Here is a 24100-nt window from a genome sequence, read left to right as displayed (position 1 = left end):
GAAGGGGCGAGTGGAGTTTCTATGGCAAAGGAAGGAAGAGGATGTATTTTAAAGGATAAAACAAGAATGGTCAAATTACCTCACATTACATAGATTTGATTCTTTGATAGAGACGATAATAATGTGGATGCATGTTCTAGTGGGGTGGGCGCTGTACTCGCTCAGTCCAAACATGACATTGAGGCGCCTGTGGAATTTGCTTCACAGGCTTTGTCAACGACAGAGTTGAGGTACTCCACCATTAAGCAAAGCCCTGGCATGCTATTGGGCTTTTAATTACTTTAAAACATATGTATGGGGAATTCCCTACGTTATAAGGAGTGACCATAAGCTGTTGACTCATTTATTTACCACCATGGGTTCCAGTTTAGCCACTCCCAGGATAGCCAGATGGTTGTCGGCATTACAAGCTTTTAACTTTGTCGTGGAATTTATACCTGACCGCTGCAATCCTGTGGCAGATTGCTTGTTGTGATCTCCCAGTGTAGGCGTTGTTGAAGTCAAAGGGCTATGTGATGAGTGGATTGCCCTAGTGGGGAATACAGTGAACAGTGTATGTTGAAAAGAAGTGTGGCTTGAAGGAATTGAGTATGCTGTGGAATTAAAGGGGGCTATCACCAGAACTGAGTGTGGTTGGCGTTAGGGTAAGAAAGTCAGTTCACCATTTTACAAAGTAAAGGGCAAGTTGAGTTGCGCTGTGTGGGTATTAGCACAAGGGGAAAGGTTGGTCACCCCCAGCGTCCCTTCGGTTAGAGCTTGTCAAGCATGCCCATAAGGGCCATTTGGTTAAAAGCTTAACAAAATGCAGATTGACGGCCACGTTTTGGTGGGCAAGCATGGACAGCATCATGGATGAGGGGGTAGGGTTTGTGTTCCTTGTGGGGCCAGTGACAAGTCACTAAAGACCCAGAAACTTTAGATTGGCAGTGTAGAGTTTCCCGAGCAGGCCTGGGGAAAAGTGGCAATCGACTTTATGGGTCCCATGAGTATACTGGGGCTGAAACGTAGGTTTGCTATCGTAGTCGTGGACTATGCCTCAAGCAGCACTGGCCAATGGGCCGGCTCTCGCCAATCCGAGATCCGGCATCGGATGTCTAGCCAGATCTCGGGATGCGGCCAGTCTCTGCCCATAAAGCGCATTTGAAAGAAGAACAGAGGAGCACTCAGCCATGGCAGACCCTCGGCGATCCCGTGGGCTTGCCTCAGTGACATCTGCTCTGTGCAAGCGCACTGCACAGCCGGTGTGCACAATGTGCTCGCACAGAGCAGATTACATCACTACGGCGAGCCTCTGAGTTCGCCGAGGGTCAAAGACCCTGTGACTGAACAGAAAGCAGAATCCATTTGGAAAACCTAATAATTACTGAGCGTTGCCTTTCCCAAATGAACTCTGGTATTTGTAGTTTGTGATGTCAAAATACATTTTGACGCATGCTGTGATGGCTTGAAAAGTGCACAGACCATAGTAAGATACGCTTACTATGGTCTGTGTACTTTTCAAGCAATAAAAGAAATTGTGCCATTTTGAACTATTATTTTGAACATTTCCATTCATCAGAGTTCAACTGGCAGCTCCGCCCCTATGAACTCCGCCCCCTCCAAACTCCACCCCCACACTGGCCCGTGGCACCCCCCTCCACATTTTTTCCTTTTCCACCACTGGCCTCAAGGTAATTTGAAGTAGAGTTTGTGCAAAGCATCTCTACAAAGTCCGTAATTGACTTCATGAAAAGATTGTTTTCAAGAGAAGGATATCCTAGTGTAATGATTAAGGATAATGGCATGCAGTTGGTGTTGCAGGAGATGTGTGGGTACATGGAAGCTCACAGCATTGAGAATCACTGCACTGCACTCTATTATCCGAAGGCCAGCGGTTTAGTTGAACGCACTAATTGCATTATCAAGGAGACCATCCAATTGGCGTTTGCCAACGGGTTAGATTAGAAGAAATGTGTGCAGGAAATGATGAAAGCACACATCGACACGCCGCATGTATTAACAGGAGTGTCACCATTCGAGAAAATGAGGGAAATGAGAATGTGTTCACAGTTGTTCCCTCAATGGTTGACAGAGGACAAAAAAAGTGAATGTAAGCTAAGGGTTGCTGAAGGGAGGCTGATGCGTGTAGGGGATATGGCACGTGTAAAGAAACCATTCAGTGTACTGAAAGAGTGTTCACACTACTTCAAGCCCATAAAAGTTGTGAGGGTGGGTAAAAAGCATGTGGTGACCAGCGATGGAAGGTGTTGGAGTATGGACAGAATTGCCATTATACGGCATCCAGACTTCATGGTGACTGATGATCATGAGGGGCGAGGGCATCTTTTGCGGAATGGGGAGTATCAATGGTATAAAGCCTCCTATGACAGGGAAGGCAACAGGGTGAGTAGCGAGACTGTGCATTCATCATCCAATGATGTTGGTGTAGGTGGGACTCAAGAGGAGGTCCTGTTTGGGGCACAGGGAGGAAATGAAATGATTCTAGGGAATTATGGATTGAATGAGGGAAGGAGTTCAGACACCACGTCTAGTCGATTCAGAAGACGACCTTCAAAGTGTAATGATTATGTAATGTCAAGTGTATATCCTTCATAACAGTTGTGCATACATTTCATTTCTCAGTTATATATATAGGTGAATCCCAGTTCTAAGCTATTATAGAGAATGCATAACAGAGAATGCTTTATCAGCAAAAACAATAACTGTAAAAATATCAAATTATTTTTTTGGGGGTGGGGGAGTCCCCCTCATTGCCTCAATTTCTCTACATGCTTAAACCAACCCCACCCGTTTTACCCCCTTCTCCCACCCCATATCTATTTTTACAAATGTTTGATGTTTTTTTTCTGTTTTTGTTTCTCTGTTATAGCATACTCTGTCATTGTATTCTCTATTATCACTGGATACTGTGAATCCCACCTGTTAAGTATAAGAGGAAGCTTATGTTGAATCCATTGTGCATGCAATGGCACATCTGTAATTCATGTAAATGCTATTGCGTGCTGGCCTTGTTCCTTCCTTATTTTGCACGCAATGGTACTCCAACGTTCTATTTTAGAACGCCATTGCGTGCTCCCTTTTTGACAGTTGTGACGGTTAAGGCTTCCTCATGTTAGAGGCAACTGACATCCAGCGGACGGACCTGTGTTTGGGCCTTTCCTATTAATAAAACGTATTATGTGAAATTAACATTACCTGTATGGGTCTTCCTTTGGACACTCTGGGGTTCAAGGAGGGCACAATATTGGATTTCCTTCCTAATGACAAGAAGGATGAAGCATTTGCCCTCCTTCGAGAAGGTGAGGCCGCCTCGGATCACACAATTTCAGTGGCAATGTATATTTCGGACACTGGCTTCGGGCATATGGGAAATAGAGCTGTTTAACACCGGCAAGGTTGGCTCAAGGCCACTAATTTCCATCCGGAAGTGCAATCAAAAGTGATGGGCATGCCCTTTGATGTGAAAGACCTGTTCGACAAGAAGGTGGACGACACACTGCAAGCCATCAAAGCACCGCCAGTGCCCATGGCAGGCTGCAGCAACAGTGCCAGTCCTTTTGGTCTGGCAAGGCATGTTTTTCAAGGACGCCCCTCAATCACAGGAATTCGAATGGATTGTGTCCTCCAACGTATTCCTCATCTTAGATGTATTCCATCCAGCTTTAGCTGCTTTGGAAATTTTTTCTCGGCAGAGGGCGCCGTGCGTCGATGCCGTCGAGTCAATGGTCCCTCGAAGGCCTCCGTTGAGGGTGACGTCATCGGGTATACAAGTAGCACGCGCGGCCCCCCGTTGGTCTCAATTCCGTTTTTCCGCAGTATTTGTTGCTTCGGAGACTCGGCACGCCTCGAGTAGTTCTGTGGCGCAGTAAATAACTGAAGATATTCGATATGTCCTCGTCGTCGACCCCGACTACGACCCTGCAATCAGGATTCAAAAAGTGTAAATCCTGCGGTTTGAAAATGTCCATCACGGACCCGCACCGGGAATGTCTGTGGTGCCTCGGGGAAGGCCATGACATGGAGGCCTGTACGAAGTGTCAGGTGATGACGGGGAAGGCCTTGCGAGAAAGGAAGGGAAAACAAAACTGCAGGTAGGTTGTAAACCGACCGAAAAGCCTCTAGCGTCGAGTCGAGGTCCTGTGAGGAGAAATCACCTCGACGCAAAAGGCATCGGTCTAGGTCCCGAAGCAATTCTCATCGCTCTTCGTCTTCGACAAAAAAGTCCAAAAAAAGACGCCACCGGTCCCCTTCCACCTCGTCCTCGGACGAATCCCCAAAAAGGATGAAATGCCCCACAAAACATTCTTTCTACGAAGAGAGTGGGAAGCATTCTTCGGAAGCCGGCCGGGAGCGTTATCATTCCGACACTCACGCGCCCTCGAGCCCGGGTGATCGAAGGAGGAAGGATCTGGAACTTTCCAGGACACCGAACGAAAAAGACTGCTCGAGTCGACCATTCGAGGTCACCGACGCCGTCTGAAACCCGACGCACCTCAAAGGGCAAGTCTTCGAAGAGCGCCTCGATGCCCTTCGAAGCCAGCTCCGTCGACGACCAATATTTCATCAGCGCCATCGACGCCTTTGTCGACGTCGACCCCGAAGCCCTCAGCGCCAAATATTCCAAAGGCTCCATTTCAGCCAGCTCAGCAAGAAGCTGTAAAAATAATAGCAAAAGAGAAGGCTGCAAAGGCTGTAATGCCTTCAGGTTCCACCCCTCCCACCTCTCCCAGAAAAGGTTTTTAAACTTCTTCCAAGGAAAGAATTTTTCAAATCCTTAACTTCAATTTTTGGAGAACAGGAGAGGTCGGATGAGGAGAATGTTCCTTTTGGACTGGAATATGGCACCCCAAATGTCCCAGAATGCCTGATTTCTGAGGAAAGCAGGATGAGGGACCTGGTGGAAACCTTGCATAATGCAAGTGGTATTGATACTTCGCCTGAAACAGATTTTGGCAGGCCAGAACCAGGGGAACATGCCATTCCCTCATACCGTCAACTAATGACAAAGGTGGTTGAATATTTAGGATGGGCTAGACCACCAACTCAGTTCATCCAGGATGATCTGACCGATATATTGGATCATGGTCCCACCAAAGATCCGATTTTACCCTTCCATGTAGCCTTGCAAAATAGGGTGGCCAAAAATTGGGAGACTCCGGATTCTATTCCTCTGGTGAATAAATCCCTTACTTCAAAATATTGCCCTTCCAGTAGCAACCCCGGCTATCTGTCTAAACACCCTACTCCCGAGAGTCTGGTGGTCCAGGCAGCCACAGCTTCAAATAAGGATAGGGATGACAAGCGTGTGGATGGTTGGGCACGCAAGGTATTTTCAGCTGAGAGTATGGTGTTAAAATCGGCCAACTCTACATGTGCCTTGGCAACAAACATTTTCGTACACTCAGTGCATTGCAATGGCGGCAGAGCACATACCAGAAGGGGAAGAAAGGGAAGGATTCCTAGCCATTGTTAAAGATGGAAAGGAGGCCATGTAGGAATCCCTTCAGTCTGGATTGGACACTGCAGATAGTGTGAGCAGGTCCATGGGCAATAGCACAGTAATGCGCAGATTTGTGTCGTTACAGAAGTCGGGTTTCGCACCAGACGTGCAAAACCGTCTTCTGAACATGCCCTTTGACGAGTCTCACCTTTTTGGCAACAAGGCTGCGGAGAGCCTTGAGAGGTTGCAGACCTCAAAAGCAGCTGCCAAGTCTTTAGGAGCTGCTATTCGACAACCTCAGCCTTTTCGTGCGTCAGGACAATCTTGGAGGGGACGATCCTATCGTTACTACTCCTCATATGGAAAGCCGAGAGGAATGGCCAGTCAAAGGGGCCAGAGAATGGCCACTCGTGGTGGACGAGGAAAACGTGCAAAGCCAGCTGCAGCCTCTTTGCCATCAGCAGCCGCAGCAACCGCCACAAAACCACTTTGAGGACTTGCATTACAAGGCACCTGTGGGAGGCAGGCTGTCACAGCATCTGCAAGAATGGCGAGCCATTACTTCAGATGTTTGGGCTCTAGAAATAATAGCCCAAGGTTACTGCCTTCCTTTTCTAACGCAACCTCAAAACAATCCACCAGGGAGACACCCTTTGAAGTTTTCAGATCCGCTCCTTCAGCAGGAAGTTCTAACCATGCTGGAGAAAGGTGCTATAGAGCCAGTACCTGTAGCGGAGAGGAACAAGGGATGGTACTCCCCGTATTTTTTGATTCACAAAAAGGACGGGCGACTGAGACCCATCTTGGACTTAAGAAGCTTGAACAAGTTCCTCAGGAAGAACAAGTTCAAGATGGTCACTGTTTCTCAGATCCTTCAGGCCCTTCAACTTCAGGATTGGTTGGTGCCATTGGACCTCCAGGATGCTTATTTTCATGTGCCAATTCATCTCAAGCACAGAAAATACCTGAGGTTTGTAGTTGGCGACTCACACTATCAGTTTCGAGTCTTGCCATTCGGATTGACCTCCGCCCGAGGGTCTTCACCAAGTTAATGGTAGTGGTGGCAGCACACCTCAGGAGAGGGGGGATTCACGTCTTCCCCTACCTGGACGATTGGGTGGTTAGGGCACGTTCTGCCGAACAAGCACTGGATCATCTGAAAGTCACCTGCCACTTCCTCAACAGACTGGGATTCACCCTCAATTTCAAGAAGTCACAAATGACATCTTCCCAACAGCTCCAGTACATAGGGGCTGTATTGGACACATCCTTGGGAAAGAGCTTGTCTCCTAAGTCGAGGGCTCAAGACATTCTTCAGATGGTTTCCAAATTCCAAAATGCCCAAAATCTCCAGGCCTACGACATCTTAAGGTTGCTCGGCCTCATGGCATCCTGCATCTTCCTAGTGCCAGAGGCACGCCTGAGGATGAGATCCCTTCAATGGGCTCTAAAGACTCAATGGTCCCAGTTCTGAGGTCAAATGACGGATTTTCTTCAGATTCCGAACAAGGTTCAGCAGGATCTTCTGTGGTGGACTTGCACGGAGAACATCTTTGGCAACCATGGCCGGAGATTATAGTAGTGAAGGACGCCTCACTCATGGGGTGGGGAGCTCATGCCAACGATCTGACAATCAGCGGTCGTTGGTCTCCATCGGAGTCCAAACTAAACATCAACCTTTTAGAGCTGAGAGCAATCAGACTAGCGCTGAAGGCTTTGCTGCCATCTGTCAGAGGAAAAAATGTCCTGATAATGACGGACAACACAGTGGCCATGCATTATGTAAACAAAAGAGGAGGTGTAGGGTCACTACCTCTGTGCAGAGAGGCAATGCGGCTATGGTATTGGGCAATTCAAGAAGGAATCTCCTTAACGGCAGTTCATCTAGCCGGGGAGGAAAATATGACGGCAGACGCTTTGAGCAGGCAGAGCACGGTGTCCCACGAGTGGGAATTGGCTCAGGAATTCCTTCAAGAGATCTTCGCTCTTTGGCGAACCCCTCAAGTAGACCTGTTTGCGACCGGAATCAACCGGAAGTGCGAAAGGTATTGCTCAAGGGAATTTCCCCCGAGAGGAGCCCTAAGGGACGCGTTCGTGGTGGAGTGGAACTTCCCACTATTATACGCGTTCCCTCTGATTCCCGTCATTCCTCAGGTCATCAGGAGATTGAGACGGTTCGGAAACCGCATGATCCTAATTGCCCCGGATTGGGCCAGGTGAATGTGGTACCCGGACCTTCTAGACATGTCCATCTGTCCTCCGTTACGTCTTCCTCAGAGAGAGGACCTTTTCTCACAAATGGAGGGCCAGGTTCTCCATCCAAAGGTCAAAACTCTCAACCTTCATGCTTTGTATCTGAAAGGCTGAGATACAAGGATTGGGACCTTCCAGATGACGTCATGGAGGTGTTGCATTCGGAAAGAAGGCAAGGAACAAAATCTCTATACCGTTGCCGTTGGAAAAAGTTTTGCAACTGGTGCAGAGAAAAGAATGTTGATCTTTTTCTATGTTCCATTCCGAAAGTGTGGTCCTTCCTCTTGTCCCTAGCACATAGAGGTCTAATTGTTGGGACCATTAAAGGTTATCTTGCAGCGCTTTCCATTTTCAAGCGCTCTTCGGAAGAATGCTCCTATTTCAAAATTCCTTTACTCGTAAAATTCTTAAAGGGACTCACCAATGTGTTTCCTCCTTATCCCTTCCAAGTACCAATTTGGGATCTTAATCTGGTTCTAAAATTCTTAATGTGTGCCCCTTTTGAACCCCTGCACACTTGTCTCTTAAAATTACTAACACTGAAAACCGTTTTCCTAGTTGCTTTAACATCTGCAAGAAGAGTGAGCGAATTGCAGGCACTGTCTTCTGGGCCACCCTGTACTGTGTTCCATAGGGACAGAGTGATATTAAGGGTTAAACCCTAATTTTTACCTAACGTTGTGTCCGGTTTTCATTTAAATCAGAAAATTGTTGTACCCGCATTCTACCCTCCACCTCATCCTAGTAAGAAGGAGGAAGAATTGCACAGGTTGGACCCGAGAAGAGCTCTAAGCTTTTACATTTCTAGGCTTTCCAAGCTTAGAGTGGATAATCAACTTTTCATTGGCTACACCGGAAGGAAATTGGGTCAATCAGTGTCAAAACAAACCATATCACGTTGGATTGTGCTTTGCATTTCAGAATGCTACAGATTGGCTGGAAAAGACCCACCAGAAGGCTTAAGGGCCCATTCCACCAGAGGCACTGCCTCTTCGACAGCCCTTCAAAGAGGTATTCCCTTAGAATCCATTTGTGAAGCAGCAACTTGGTCATCGCACACTTTTTCAAAATTCTATATTCTGGATGCTTCCCAGTCTAAGGAGCTTGCTTTTGGTAAAACAGTGCTATATTCCACCACATAATGGTATCAAAAATCTACTCCCTTCTCCAGGGAGTGTTCTATACTGCTTTGGGAGTCTATCTAAGATGAGGAATACGTTGGAGGACACAATCCATTTGAAGAACAAGTTACTTACCAACTGGTAATGTTCTTTCGATTGGATGTTCCTCCAAGGTATTCCTCATCGCCCTCCCATCCTACCCCTCTGTAGATTTTCTGGGTTATTGCCACTTCAACTCTCGCAAGGCTGATACCTGACTACCGGCACAATCTACACAGTAGAGCAAGAAGGGGAAAAACAGAACTGAGGCTAAAGGGCGCCCTGCGCCCGCTACTTGCATAACCTATGACGTCACCCTCGACGGAGGCCTTCGAGGGACCATCGACTCGACAACATCGACGCACGGCACCCTCTGCTGAGAAAAAATTTCCAAAGCAGCTAAGCTGGATGGAATACATCTAAGATGAAGAATACGTTGGAGGAACATCTAATCGAAAGAACGATACCAGTTGGTAAGTAACTTGTTCTTCTTACTGGTCCCAGTCATACCGGTCCTACACCTACCTAGCATCTAAGAACTGCAAAGAGAAGTCTCAGGCATACAGGGGTGATTAGAAACATTTCTGCTCCTGAAATGCTAGGGGCCTGGCCTCCAAACTGGCCTGACCAGGCTCTGCCCTCGCCCCTCCACTGTCACACCCCAAGGGAGGACAACTCTCACGTTTCATCGAAAAGTAGCATTCCATAAACACATACATAGGTTGTTGTCACTAATCCCGCAGGGACTTATGTTGGAATTCATATGGCACCCTCCCTCCATTCCTCTCTTGGTAGAGAAGCACTTGCCATTACTCATGCAAGAAATTCAGACTCTCGCCAAGGCAGCGATTGAGCGCGTCCCCCTCCAACAGCAAGGCCTTGGAGTGTACTTGAGATACTTTTTCGCAAAGAAAAGGTCAAGGGGTTGGAAACTCATTTTCAACCTACACCTCCTCAAGTTCATGTGGGCCCAAACCTTCAAGATGGTCACCCTGCAGCATATTCTGATGCATCTGCAGGAAGGGGATTTCCTGTCTTCTTTAGAAATGGAGGATGTGTACTTTCACGCCCGATCCGTTTCTGGCAACGAAGGTACATACGATGCACCATCGCAGGACAACCATTTCAGTTCAAGGCCTTTCCCTTCAGCCTATGCTCAGCTCAATGGACCCCATGAATGGGGAGCTCTCTCCACCGTACTGCCACCCGTAATCTGGTGGTGATTCTGCTGCATTGGGTGGCCATACCAGGAAATTTGAAATAAGGCCTTACGTGTTTTTATGTGCAGTACACAATCTCCCTTCCCTGGCAGTAGTGCACATTATGGCGTGAACAGCCAGCAGGGGGACTATCTAAGCAGAGTCTTTACATCATCCTGTGAGTTGTGCACCTCAGAGGAGGTATGTCTACCAACCTGTGAGATCTATGGGGTGCCAATGATTGCCTCTCAAGAGAATATACTGGTTTCCCTGCTCTCCACTTGGGTTTTTGGATCCTAGGGCACGTGGTGTGAAGTAAGTCTCTCTCTCTCTCTCTCTCTCTCTCTCTCTCTCTCTCTCTCTCTCTCTTTCTCTCTCTTTCTCTCTCTTTCTCTCTCTTTCTCTCTCTCTCTCTTTCTCTCTCCCTCTCTTTCTCTCTCTCTCTCTTTCTCTCTCTTTCTTCATCTCTGATTCTCTCTTCCTTCCATCTCTTGATCTCCCTCTACTCCTGCCACTCACCATCAACTTCTTTCTTTATCTCTTTCCCCCTCCAGTCTTGGCGGAAAGAACTTTAATCTTCTTTCCTCCTCTTACCGCTCATTCCGAAAATAAGCGTTATTTCCTGACCTGGGACCTTAATTTGCTGTTGAAAGCTTTAGGGGTTCTCCGTTTCAACCTCTTTACGACTCTGATTTGGACTGCCTTTCATAGGATCTGTTTTTTGCTGCCTCTGTGCTCCATCAAGAGATTAGGAAGTGTAGGGTCTCAGGTTTTCGTTTTACTAATTTTCAGATGGTATGGTAGTAGATTTGTAAAGTGCAACTAATCGCCTCGAAGGAGGCATTGAGGCGGTAACAGCAAACAACGATACCAGCTGACAGACCGCTATCAGGCCAATAATCAGGCCTCTATCTTGGGAATAGCAATGTCTTCAGCCTGTGTTGAAACTCAATATGATTCGACATCGCCCGTAGAAAGGGCAAAAAATGGTTTCATAGCTTAGGAGAAAGAAAGCCGGAAGATGTGCCACCCCATCGCTGATATTTGATCTTCGGCACTACCAGCAGATTAGCTGAGGACAACCTAAGCTGTCTGCTGGGAGTGTAGCGTGTTAGACAATCATGGAAAAAAGCTGGTCCATTGGATGGAGGGCTTTATGGACCATATGCCGTGTCTTAACATCATAATGCCTACGGGTAACCAGTGCAGATCTCTTAAGGACTGAAGAGACATGGGCCAGTTTGTTTAGATGGAAAAGGAGGCATGCAGAATAAGATGTGGTCTGAAGGTCTCTTTTTTTGAGGGACCCAAATATACAGAGTTGCAATAGTAAAGGCAGCTTGAGATGAAAGCATTCATCAACTTAACCCATGCAGGGAAGCTAATATAATCGAAGATCCGTGTCAAGGATATTACATGAAAAAAACAGCTGCTAGTGACTTTATTGATCTGGGTTGAAAAAGAGAGATCAGAGTCAAAACAGACCCTAAGGTTCCGGACAGATGAAACAGGGGTAGGACAAGGGCCAAACGAGGTGGGCCAAAAATGAAGCCTATCCATTTCTTCCAAAGTTGTAGGGATCGATGTCCCCAGGAAATGTAGGGGATTATGTTTGCAAATCAGGATCTCAGTTCTGTGTGAATTAAGTAGCAGTTGATTTAGTGACATCATGACCCAACTTGTTCAATGCAAGCGTTAATACTTTCCATAGTGTCTGGCTCAGTACCATCTAAACGTAGAACAAGTTGGGTATCATCAGCGTACATATCAAATTGCAGCCCAGCAGTGGAAATAAGATCCACCAAAGGTTTCATATAAAGATTAAAAAGAAGCAGGCTCAAAGATGAACCCTGCCTAACACCGTAGGGGATGGATTTTAGAGAAGATTGAAAGGGGGGCAGTGAAATCAATGAGTTCTCTCACCCGGGAATGATTCAACCGACTTCTAAGGGATTCCCCTCAGGCCCATATTATACAGGCAACCAAAAAGAATGTTATGCACGGTGTCAAACACCACAAAAAAGTTCAATAGGATCAAGATTCTAGTACCACTGGAGTCAATCCATCTTTTTAAGTCATCGGGAGCCCCTGTCACTATTGACTCTGTAGTGTGAGATGTTTCCCAATGTTTTGATCTTTTTGACGAGATCCAGGTTTTCTGCCACAAAGTTGCTCTGAAGTTAATCTGTATCATACAGTGGTACGTATGTCGGCCTTAAGTAGTTGAGGGATAGACTCGCCATTCTCTAGATGATATAAGGACAGTATTGATTTATGTACAAAGTACTGAAGCTTTTAGGAAGACATGTCATCTTTTTGTCCATTTTTCTAAAAGGACATAAGAGTTGGAGGCCTTTCGTGTCCATCTTGATCCTTTGATTGGCCACTGAGAAATCTTCTGAGCTCATGAACCTCATTCGCCCCCCGCTCTTTACTAATGGTCGTTCCACCAGGAGTGGCCTCCCTCTTGGGTGGGAGTTGTGGTTGTGCTCAGGTTGATGGTCTGCAGGGCAGCTACCTGGTCTTCTCACTCCACTCTTTTTGGTAGATACACAGGATCAGGTTGTTTTTTCCAGAGAACTTGGGGGAGCTGTTCCCTTTTGTGAGTAATATATCTTGATTGATTGTCTTTTTCAATATGTACGATTAAAAAATACTGCTGGTGTGTATTTTGGCCAGACTTGTTTGTAGGTTTTATAATGGCATGTTTCATGAAGGAACATTTGGTATTTCAACAATTAAGTAAGGAATGCAATGGGGAAGTAACTCAAGGAAAATGCCTGGCTTGCATGTGGTATTCTCCAGTATGCTGAGTCTCGTGCCTCGTCATACTACTCCCATCGCTCTGACTCGCCTGCCAAGGTTCTGCAACATTGATGGTATATTTTGTTGGATTTGGTCCGGTGTCTGTTTGTCCTTCTAAATCCAAGTAAGATGTGGCCAGGTGTGGTTAGGGGTCATGATAAAAGTGAAACTTTGGGTATCAAGTTCCGTCAGGATGTAAGGAGACCTCAGGTGCGTACTATGACCAGGGGGGAGACTGTGCTAAATGTAGACTACCATGAGTAATCCAGGCACATCTACTTGTGTGAACACATCCATGTGTTCCACAGGAACCAATTAGAGCAATACAGAAGATAGCCAACTCTCCACCCCATGAAAAACATTGCAAGTTCCCCATAACATCATTGAAGAAATAGGTGCATTCTTTTGGCCTGTGTTAGTGCCACATCACTCCCACAGCACCTCCTGTTGACCTGTGTTGGTACTGCAAAGTGTCTGTCTCAGAGCTGACTTCGCTAATATTTCCTATTCACAGAGCCGCCCGTTCAGTTTGTGAATAAAGAAGCTACGAAGACCCCAGTCGAGATCGTTGAAGGAGAGACCATCACCCTGACTGCCCAGGTGTCACGAGAGACAGCAGTGGTGCATTGGCTGAAGAACTGGTGTGACGTCATCTCTGGGGACAGAGTCAGTATCAGAAGCGAAGGGACGTCTCGTGTGCTCACCATACACCGCGCTGAGCTGCATGACTGTGGCATTTTTACCTGTGAGGCCCAGGATGATGACATGCACTTCGCCGTCAAGGTTAAAGGTAAGAAAAGATGCAGAGGAATGGGTAATTTTGGAACAGTGGTAGACACTGCCTTCCTTACAGTATATGACTGCCTTATGTTCAGTACTTCCCTGAGACATTACAGTATGCATGGTGCTCTGCATGTGGACCTAGCTGTTCTCCTTACACGGTACAGGAAACCTCTCTGCTCCTGCCTCCACACATTACATCATTTCTCGGATCCTGGAGGTGGAACACCTGAGTTGCCACCTAGCTTCTCTCTTTACACTATAGGATAATCTGCTCACACATTAGAGTATTTGTGGGATCCTGGGTGTGGATCTCCTGAGTCGGGACCTAGCTGCTCCTATTACAATGTATGGGGTAGACCCCTGCCCCGAGTCTACCCCATGCTGCACACGTCATGTAAGTAGTGGTCTCTGAGAAGCAACTAGATCTGAAGGAAAGCAATGCATGCTGGATGGAAACAAACTGCTGGGGAAGATTGCAGCAAAAAGAGTAGTTGTACATTGAGCCTTTTAGCACTAGTCAGACAGCGTCTCCACTCAGCTCGGCCTGTATCTCAATGTGGGAATTCTCCATTGAATTCAAATTCTTCCAAGACAGGTAATGTGTTCCGAAAATGTTCATTCTGTGTCTGCGAAGAGAGACATGTTTTATATACTTAGTGTTCAAATATACCTTGTGTAAAAAAGCATATTGATTGAAAATGCCCCCATGGACAAAAGTACATGGCTCTAATCTAGGAAAGTTACTTCCTGAAAAGATGAGACATAATTCACGTCTCATTGCTCACAGAGGTTTCAAAGAAGCCGATTCGGGCTCATATTATTTTGCAACCACACACACACTGCAGTCGCCTTCTGCATCGACTTCACAGTGTCGCTCTCTTTCTCTCCCTTGTCCTCCCTGCTTCAGCTTTCACTTTTGCTCTCCCTTTGCCACTATCTTACTCAATTTCCTTTCCCAGATGGCCCTGTGATGTTCATGAATAAGAAGGATACGCCTGAGGATGTCTTGGGCCTGGAGGGAGCCAGTGCTGTCCTCTCTGCTGTGGTTTCGAAAATCCCCGCTGTGGTGACCTGGACCCGCCACCGACAGACTATTGAGGCTGGTGACAAATATGAGATGGGACGGGAAAGCCGCGTGCACATTCTTACGGTGAAGAATCTTTGCAAGGAGGATGCCGGCCTCTACATCTGCCACACAAAGGACCATGAAATGCAGTTCGATGTGAGAGTGAAAGGTGAGCAAACAACAGCTTCAAGAAGAGCTCTTGGGAGGGTTCGTGCATGATATTTGTTGGGGAGAGGATACAAGATACAGCCTCAGAGAGGGTGCAAGCCAGAGCCGCAGAAAGACAGTACAATCTCAGAAGTGGCTAGAGAGAGTGCGTACTCAGCGCTTCAGCGAAGGTGCAGGGCATGCTCTTGGTTGAAGTGTAGGCCCACTAAGAGAGCATGAGCCCAGAGCTGCAGAGAGTGTAAAGTCCCAGAGTTGTAGGAAGAGAGTACAAGCCGACAGCTGGGGATAAGGTTTAGGCTTAAATCTGAGCCCTGGAGAATATGCAAATTCAAGTGCGGGTCATAAACACACATTGATTAAGTCATGCCTCCATCCCTCCTACTGATTGAATGGCCTTGTGGGGTACTTGGATTGCCCCCATTTAGGTTGGAATGGCCCTACTGGAGCTCCAACTGTTTACAAACAAACCCTGCTGCCGAAGTTCAACTTCATACAGATGTAATGGTTGTTCACTGTAACAAGGTCTAACCATAACAGGTCTGTGATGCCCTTGATTTCAGGGAGAGCACACATGCTGCGGTATATGGACCTTCGTATGCCTACCTTTTGCTGTCAGGTGGGGGTAATGAGCTGATCTGTTTGTGATAAGGCGTGGGGATTGCCGTTATTTCCTGTGAGCCAGAGCACAGGCACAGAGCTTCAGGAGGAGCCTTCACCCTCAGCTGCGCAGTAGAGTGCAGACTTGGAGTTACAGAGTGAGTGAAGGCCCAGAATTGAAGAGAGAGTGCAGGCCCACAGCTTCAAAGGGAGCATTCACCCACTGATGGGGAGAGAGTGCAGACTGTTAGCTGCAGAGGCAGTACACGCCCAGAACAGAAGAGAGTGCAGGCTTTGAGATACAGAGTGAGTGAAGGCCCAGAATTGAAGAGAGAGTGCAGGCCCACACCTTCAGAGGGAGCATTGACCGCCTGATGGGGAAAGAGTGCAGACTCTGAGCTGCAGAGGCAGTACACGCCCAGAACAGAAGAGAGTGCAGACTTGGAGATTCAGAATAGGTGTTCAACCGCAGCTGGGGAGAATGTGCAGGCTCTGAACTGCAGCGAGAGTACAAGCCCAAAACAGAAGAGCGTGTAGGCTTGGAGCTTCAGAAAGGGTGTAAACCCACAGCTATGGAGAGAGTGCACTCTCTGAGCTGCAGAGAGAGTGCAGGCCCAGAACCGGAAAGAAAATGCAGGTCCGGGCTACAGAGGGGGCATTGTCCCACAGCATTGGGGAGCGATTGCAGGCTCCAAGCTGCAGAGATGGAATAAGCCCAGAACTGAAGAGAGTATGCAGGTTCAGAGGGAATGTTAATCAACAGCTGGGGAAAGAGTACATACATACTCTGAGCTTTGGAGAGAGTACAGGCCCAGAACTGAAAAACAAGTGCAGGCCCAGATCTTCTGAGGGAGTGTTCTCTCAATCCTGGGGAGAGAGTTCTGTATCCTGGTTGCAGAGTGATTACATGCCCAGCCCTAAAAGCAAGTGCATGCCTAAGGATACAGAAATAGTCTCAACTCTTCAGAAAGACTGCAGACCTACAGAGAGTGGGAAGGTTCTCCAGCATTGGATCTTACATGGATTAGCATGCTCATGTATTTTTCCCATCGTCATGCTGGGAATCCTCAGTAATAATAAAGCAGCTTTGCATTAAACTTAAAAACTGCTTGGTACTTGTATGGACTATTGTTGTCACTTTGGGTCATACTGCCCCAGCCAATGACAGTGGCCCTCCTTAGCTCCACCCCCTGAGGGGCATCTTCAGATGTTTACCGCACGTTTAGGTGTTGAGAGTCCTTGTTTTGTTTCCCGAAATTCGACTTTTTCACCGGCTGTGACTGCCGGTAATGGGGAGCCGTTGCCAGTGAAGATCTGAACATCGACGATCTTCAGAGAGGCTCTCTTCTCGATGTTCAGGCCCTCCCCATGTAAGCATGGCAGACACCAGTAAGACAAGCCTTTTTGAGCCTTTGAGCCTGTCGCCTCAACAATATTTTTGTAGACGATTGACACGAGAAATGCTTCTATTGCCTGCACCTGCACAACATGGACGAGTGCTCCTTTTGCCAGGTCTTCTCTATGAAGACTCAGAAGGATTGCCATAGAAGTTTGGCGGCTTGAGTGGAAGAAGGGGCCAGGACCTCTGATTCAGGCTCATTCCTGTCATGCCTCTGCCAGGATTGACAGACTCGTAGATCGGACTTCCTCTATGAAGAGGTTGAGATCCCATGACGACACTACCTGGGGGAAGAAACATAAAAGTGGACATAAGTCGCAGGTTTCGACTGCCTCCCCATCGACAACATTGGCAGCGGCCCCATCTCCGGTCCTGTCTACGGCCATGTCATCTACGATCATGGTTCTGGCGACTACTAAACACTTGTCCCTCTCGTCGGAGAAGAGGGCTCCTTTGATGCCAGCTACTTCGTCCACGACCTAGTCATCAACACTCCCTGTCAAGGACCCCTTAGACGTTCCATCAATGAAAATCCACCTCGCCAGCGACCGATTTGTCAACGATCGCTTCGTCTATGACGTTGATGATGACTACGACAGTACTGAGGATTGCTCTGCCTCCAAGACCAACATCTGCACCATTGTCGTCTATGGCCCCGTCGTCGACTCCACAAGCACCAGTGCTCTCCATTTGCTAGAGGCACAGGTGTGCACAAGGAGTTAGCACCACCCCTCTCTTCCCTACCGCGACCAACGAAGACCAAACTACTCTTCAACCTCGTGCCAGCCCACCCTCCTGCCCATCTGATGCAGAAGAGTGTGTTCTCAGGAGATGAAGAGCCTCTGGAGGCTTCATTCTCTTAGCATGAGGAAATGGGGTAAGAACCAGGCCCAACTCTGCCAACACTCAGGCCACCAGTGGTTTCTCCACCACCAGTACCTGTTCCACCAGTGGCTGTTCCACCAGTGGCTGCTCCTACTGTTCCTATGCGAACTCCAGCATCATCCAGAGACCTGTCTGTGTATATTGTCTACTCTACAAACTTTGAATTGCAGCAGCGCCTTCCTCCTCCTGTCAGCAAGGTGAACAAGCTAGCCCAAGTAGGCCAAGTAGAAGACCTCCTCTGGGGCCTCCACATGAGGCAGTGGTTCCACTACCACGACCTCCAAGACCAACTGCTCAGTTATTTGCTGACCCCGCAGCTACTCTCACAGACACAGATACTGTCCCGGAATACGGACGCATCTGCGGACATGCATACTACTGCTGACAAGTATGACGACCTGGTACCGGATGATGGGGGCCAGAGATACCTTCCAGAGATTCGCCTCAAGATGAAATTGGCTCTTTCCATCCTCTGCTTGCCTGAGCTATGAAGCTTTCTGACCTGGTTCCAGAGGAACAACGAAAAGGAGAGGTTCCTTTTTCAGTGGCTGAAAGCTTCCAGAAAATCTGTAGTTGCTGTCCCGATACTTGACAACATCTGGGAGGATGGGTTGCTGATTATGAAGAACCCTTCCTCAGCACCCCCAAAAGAAAGACCAACTGAAAAAGATTTGTAAAGTTAGAGATTCTGCTTCAAAACATCTTCGCACTCAGTCAGGTGCCAGAATTGGTCAAAAGCCACAAACATCTGTCCTTAGATACAGACGAAGGTTATGAACATGCCTTTTGATGGGGTGGACGTCTTTGGGAATAAGGTAGATAAGACACTGTTAGCCATCAAGACGGACATAGATACTGCTTGATCCCTTCGTACCCTACAGCAGAGAAGGCAGTCCTTTCAGTCCAGAAAGGGCAGATTCTCCAGAACCTCCAGAGATTATAGGCCTACCTATCGCCAACCATCCCGCAAAAGTTCCCAGGCAGCATACAAAGGAAGATCGCAGGTGTATATGGATATACAGAGGGGACGCAGTTCTTCCACCCGAACGCAAACCCCTAAACAAGCCTGACCAACGTCAGGTCTCGAGCCCCCACTGCAGCACACCAGTGGGAGGTTGGCTATCGCAGTTTGTCGAGCAATGACGGGACATCACCAGTGACAAATGGGTGCTCAACACACAGAAACACGCTGGAATTTCTGGACAAATGCCCCTCAATTGCTTTACTACAAAGGCAAAAACAACTGCCACTCCTCCTACAAGAGGTCCAGTCCCTGCTGCTAAAAGGGGTCATAGAAGCCGTTCCATCGCACCTCTGGAGATCCAGAGTGTACTCAAGATATTTACTGGTGACGTCTGGTGGGTGGAGACCCATCCTAGACCTCAGGGACCTCAACAAGTTTCTAAAATCACAAATGTTCTGCATGCACGCTTCAGCAAGTGTTGAAGAACCTGGAACAGGGGGATTTCCTCTCGTCCCTGGACTTGGAGGATGCATACCTCTACAAGCCCATCCATCGGAAGCACAAGCATTTCCTTTGCTTCGTGGTGTAGGGGAAGCACTACTAATTCAAGGCCCTGCCGTTTGGACTAAAGTCAGCTCTAAGGGTATTCACTAAGTGCCTAGCACTAGTGGCTGCCCATCTGCGCCTCACCTTTACCCTTACCTGGAGGACTGGCTAATCCACATGCAGTCTCTCCCACTGGCTCTCCAACACACTGAGAAAGCCATCCAATGCCTGACTTCACTGGGATTCTCCGTAAACTTTCTGAAGTCATGCGTGTCACCATCTCAGAATACACTGCTCTTGGGCTCACAACTCAACATGCTGCAGTGCCTGGCTACCCCCTCTGAGGAGAGGGTCAAGGCCGTGCTTCTCAAGATTCAGCAGCTGTCCTCCCTCCAACTGACAACGGTTTGCTCACTCAAGTCTTTACTCAGGATGATGTCCTCATGCATCCCCCTAGTGCCTCACTGCAGACTTAGTATGAGACCTCTGCAGGAGTTCCTAGATGCCAGGTGGAAACAGGTATCGGCCTCCTGGAAAAGCAAGATCTCACGCAGCTTGGTGTTTGGCCTCATCGACAGCACCTCACGCAAGATGCCCCCTTTCGGCCACCAGCACATCACGTCACGGTGACAACGGACGCTTCTTTGGAGGGTTGTGGGGTGCACACCGGATGGTTCCATGCCAGAGGACTCTGATAGCCGATGTAGATGCTCCTACATATCAATTTTTGGAGCTCCGAGCTGTGTTCTGGGCTCCCAAGTCCTTCCCCAACCCCAGCTCCAAGGCAAGATGTTTCGCATTTTCACAGACAACACCACCACAATGTTTTATATCAAGAAGCAGGGAGGGATCCGCTCTCCTGTTCTGTCCAAGGAGGCACAGACACTGTGGCACTGGGCGCTATAACACAGCATTATCCTCATTCCCTTTCGCCTAGTAGGGATTCCACAACAGTGTCGCAGATTCCCTCAGCAGGGTACTCCGATCCTGCCATGAATGGGAGCTCCCATCAGGATTATGTTTGTCATCTTTTCTCAAGTTGGGCCTGCCCACAGATTGACTTCAAGTGCGGCCAACTCCAAGTGTGACCAGTTAGCCAGCCAGTTCCCGCAAGGGAGGTGTCAGGATCACGTGTTCTGCGTACCCTAGAAAGGCTGGTACCTATACGCATTACCTCCAATTACTCTTATTCTATGAATAATCAATGCACTCAAACAGAGCTGATGCAAGATGATCCTAATTGCTCCAGCGTGGCAGATTTGGTATTCCAACCTTCTGAATCTGTTGGTAGCACTTCCATCAACCTGCCTCCTCGTCCGGACCTGCTCTCCAGAGAAGGAGGGTCCGTTCTACACCACGAACCAGCGTCCCTGAGGTTGACGGCTTGGCTCCTGCAGCCCTAGAATTTGGACATATCACATTACCTTTAGACTGCAGAAACATTCTGACAAAGGTCAGAGCTCTGTCCACTCTCTCCCGCTACAAGCACGAGTGGAAGAGTTTCACTATATGGTGTCATTCACAAGGGTTAGAACTTCTCCGAATCAAAGCTAATCAAATTCTGCCATATCTTCTGTCATTGGCAAAAGCAAGGCTGGAACACACTTCCACAAAATTCCATCTGGCGGCTGTTTCCCGCTACACTCACACAGCAGGCAAGCCTTCCCTGTGGTCTCCTAGGCTGTTTAAGTAGTTCCTCAAGGGTCTGTTCTGGACTTTTCCTCCAATAAAAGCACAAGCTCCAGCGTCAGAGCTCAATGTGGCACTCTCCAAGCTCATGGGCCCACCTTTTGAGCCTCTATATTGGGCCCCTCTAAAGTTCCTATCATGGAAGACTGTTTTTCTAGTGGCAATTACATCGGCCAGACATGTTGGGGAATTGTAAGCTCTCTCCTGCAAGCCACCGTATTTGACTTTCCATCAATCCAGGGTGGTGCTGCATACGAATGCCACACCAGCTGCACACATATCCGGTGCTCACACACACCTTTGACTCTCTCTATTCTTTCTACTGACTTGAACTTCGGTTCCCGAGGGCGTTCACCCTACCAGCGCCTTGAGACCATACCAATGGTACATAAGGCGCTATATAAATGCAAAGTAACATAACATAACTCATCCCTCATTTGTGTCAAAGATTCCATCAACTTTCCACCTGAACGAACCGCTGGTCCTACCTGAGTTCTTTGGCTCTCCCACCTCTCCAACAGAGAGGGCATTGCATTCACTGGACTTTGCCTGTGCGTTCAAGTTTTATATCGCACCACAAAAGACTTTCGCATAACTACACAACTTTTTGTAACATTGGTCCTGGTGAAAAAGGCAAGGCCCTGTCAAAGGCTTCCTTTTCCAAGTGGCTATCTGGCTGAATCGCCTACTGTCACCAGCTGCCCAACAGACCACTGCCAGGTAGACCAAGGGGACATTCCACCAGAGCTGGAGCTTCTACTACAGTGTTCCTGTCTGTTGTTCCCCTGCTCGACGTCTGCAGGGCTGCTACGTGGAGGTCTACCCACACCTTCATGAAATTCTACTGCATTGACAGGGATTCCAGGGAGGAGTTCTGTGTCAGGCAGGAGGTGCTTTGTAATCTTTTTGTTTGAGCTGAGTGCTCCAGGGGTAAGTTTCATTGCTTCTGCTGAGACCTCTACCGCCTCCCATTGGTTGGTGTGTATGTACTGCCATATAATCGTATTCATGAGCATGTGAATCCATGAAAGATCCAATGCTGGAGGAGGAACAAGTTACTTACCTGTCACTCCTGTTGTCCGGCATTGGTATCTTTCATGGATTAACATGCAACCCTCCCTCTTTCCCGCTCGATGGCTCTTCATTGGTTCCTACTGCTACATTACGTGCGTTTTTAAATCTGAAGATGGCCACCAGGTGTGGAGCTAAGGAGGACCACTGTCATTGGCTGGGGCAGTATGACCCAAAGTGACAGCAATAGGCTATACAAGTACAAAGCAGTTTTTTAAGTCTAAAGCAAAACTGCTTTATTATTACAGAATATTCCCAGCCGGACGACAGGGAATATTCCTGAGCATGCGAATAAATGAAATATACCAATGCTGGAGAACGAGAGTTACAGGTTAGTAACGTGTTCCTTCTGACCTGCTGAAAGGGTGCAGTCCCCGATCTGAGAGGTTAGTTGCAGAGCTGCAGAGAGGGTGCATTACAAGAGTTGGGGAGGAGGCAGAGTGCATACCCATAGCATGGGAGGGCATACAATCTCAAAGCAGCAGAGGGTGTGTTCCAGCCAATACCCTCTTTGCTGACCTGGAGAAGAGCGTTGGGGCCAGAAGTTGGGAAAGAGTGCATTCTAAGAGCTGCGGAAGGCGTGTTCAGAGTAGTGAGAATGGTCCGATAGGGGAGAGAGTTCAGGCCCAGAGCCTGGTAGAGAATGCAGACTCAGTTCCAGAGAGAAACTGTTAAGGTGTAAACCTGGGTCTGAGAGTACTGAAAGGGTCCAGAGAGAGTATGCCGGTCAAGAGCGATGTGGAGGGTTCAGAGATGGAGAGAGTGCTGGCACAGAGTTGGGGAGAAAGTGCAGACAAAGATACGGCAAGCCCAGAGCTGTGGAAAGAATGTAGCCCAAAGCCGGGGAGAACGTGCAGGCTTAGAGACTACTACTGATCAGAGACAGTCTAGAAGAGAGCGCAAACAAGGTAGTGCAAAGACTACTTCATAAGTGATAAAAGGACTCCAATCTGTATAACCTGAAATAAATTTGGAAGAAGAAAAAACTCTGAGGCATTTGATTCAATTTGGGCTATTTACAGTGCTCTGCTGCTTCCTTCCAAAAGTGAATCATTTTGAGGCAGACCATTGCCTTAGGGAATTTAAGGTTAGTAAGCCTGTTTAAAGTAATCCTTGTGTCTCCTTGTACCCCCAGGATTGCCAGTCACCTTTGTGCGGGGTCTCTCGGACACTCAGGTTACACGGGGTGGCTCCGTAGTCTTCTGGTGTGAGCTGTGCAAGGTGAAGGGGGATGTGATGTGGCTAAAAGATGGACAACCACTGGAACCAAGCCGCAGGCGCCTTATGAAGACAGATGGGCGGGAGCGCTCCCTCACGCTGCTGCACGTGGAGGCGAGTGATGCGGGCGAGTACTCATGCGAGTCCAAAGACGACCGAACGTTGGCCATGCTCACCGTGGAGAGTGAGTGGGACCTGGGGGTCAAGGGTGAAAGGTTGTCAAAGCTGCACAGAAATCTCATATTCCATTAAAGGCAGTTGTCTTTCTCATACAGACCATAAACAACTGAAAACTTGACTTAGAGTTTGGCGAGAACATGCATTCAGTTATGTTCAGTGCTTAATCCTTCAATGTGGATGCACATTGGTCAATCAGAAGTGTGATGCATTCCGATAAATGTACTACATAAAATAGAGGTGCATGCATTCAAATACATGCCTGCTTCCAAACACGGGATGGAAAAAGTGCTAAATAAAAATACAGGTTGCTTTTGCTTGATAGGATGTTTGTGTTCAGTCTTTGTAACCTGAGTGAGACAAGGCTCCCAGTACCCAACTACATTCAGATGTTATTCTTCCCAGCGTATGGGCTGGGAGTGTTGTATAAAAACACATTACTTCACACAGAAAGGCCAGAGTTTGTGAAAAGGGCACATAGGCAAACGAGGAATTTGCTCAAAGTGCATGTGAGGAAACATTGAAATACAGCAATGTGTGAGAAGGGCACTAACCAGACTACACTTTCAAGTTCCTGTCTTCTGCTCCGTCCTCTCCCTACTTTCGCTTCCCCTTGTCTCTCTCTTATGCCCTCTCTTTGGAAGTCAGAGTAGAATCCAAATGCAGTTTTCTGACATGCT

The 24100-nt window shown here is 47.9% G+C and overlaps 1 protein-coding gene across 3 annotated transcripts in view; it reads left to right on the top strand.

Annotated features, from left to right (window-relative positions):
- Window positions 1-24100, top strand: part of OBSL1 (obscurin like cytoskeletal adaptor 1) — a 1294044-nt gene that overhangs the window by 938212 nt on the left and 331732 nt on the right. For all 3 annotated transcript variants that reach the window (XM_069616948.1, XM_069616946.1, XM_069616947.1), the window contains 3 exons: window positions 13372-13647; window positions 14600-14875; window positions 23161-23427. In XM_069616948.1, coding sequence (XP_069473049.1) covers window positions 13372-13647; window positions 14600-14875; window positions 23161-23427 — 819 coding nt within the window. The remainder of the gene's footprint in view (window positions 1-13371; window positions 13648-14599; window positions 14876-23160; window positions 23428-24100) is intronic.

The sequence above is a fragment of the Ambystoma mexicanum genome, chromosome 9 (genome assembly GCF_040938575.1).
Source record: "Ambystoma mexicanum isolate Mex_15411 chromosome 9, UKY_AmexF1_1, whole genome shotgun sequence".
Lineage (NCBI taxonomy): Eukaryota > Metazoa > Chordata > Amphibia > Caudata > Ambystomatidae > Ambystoma > Ambystoma mexicanum.
This window is presented reverse-complemented; position numbering and strand designations above follow the sequence as displayed.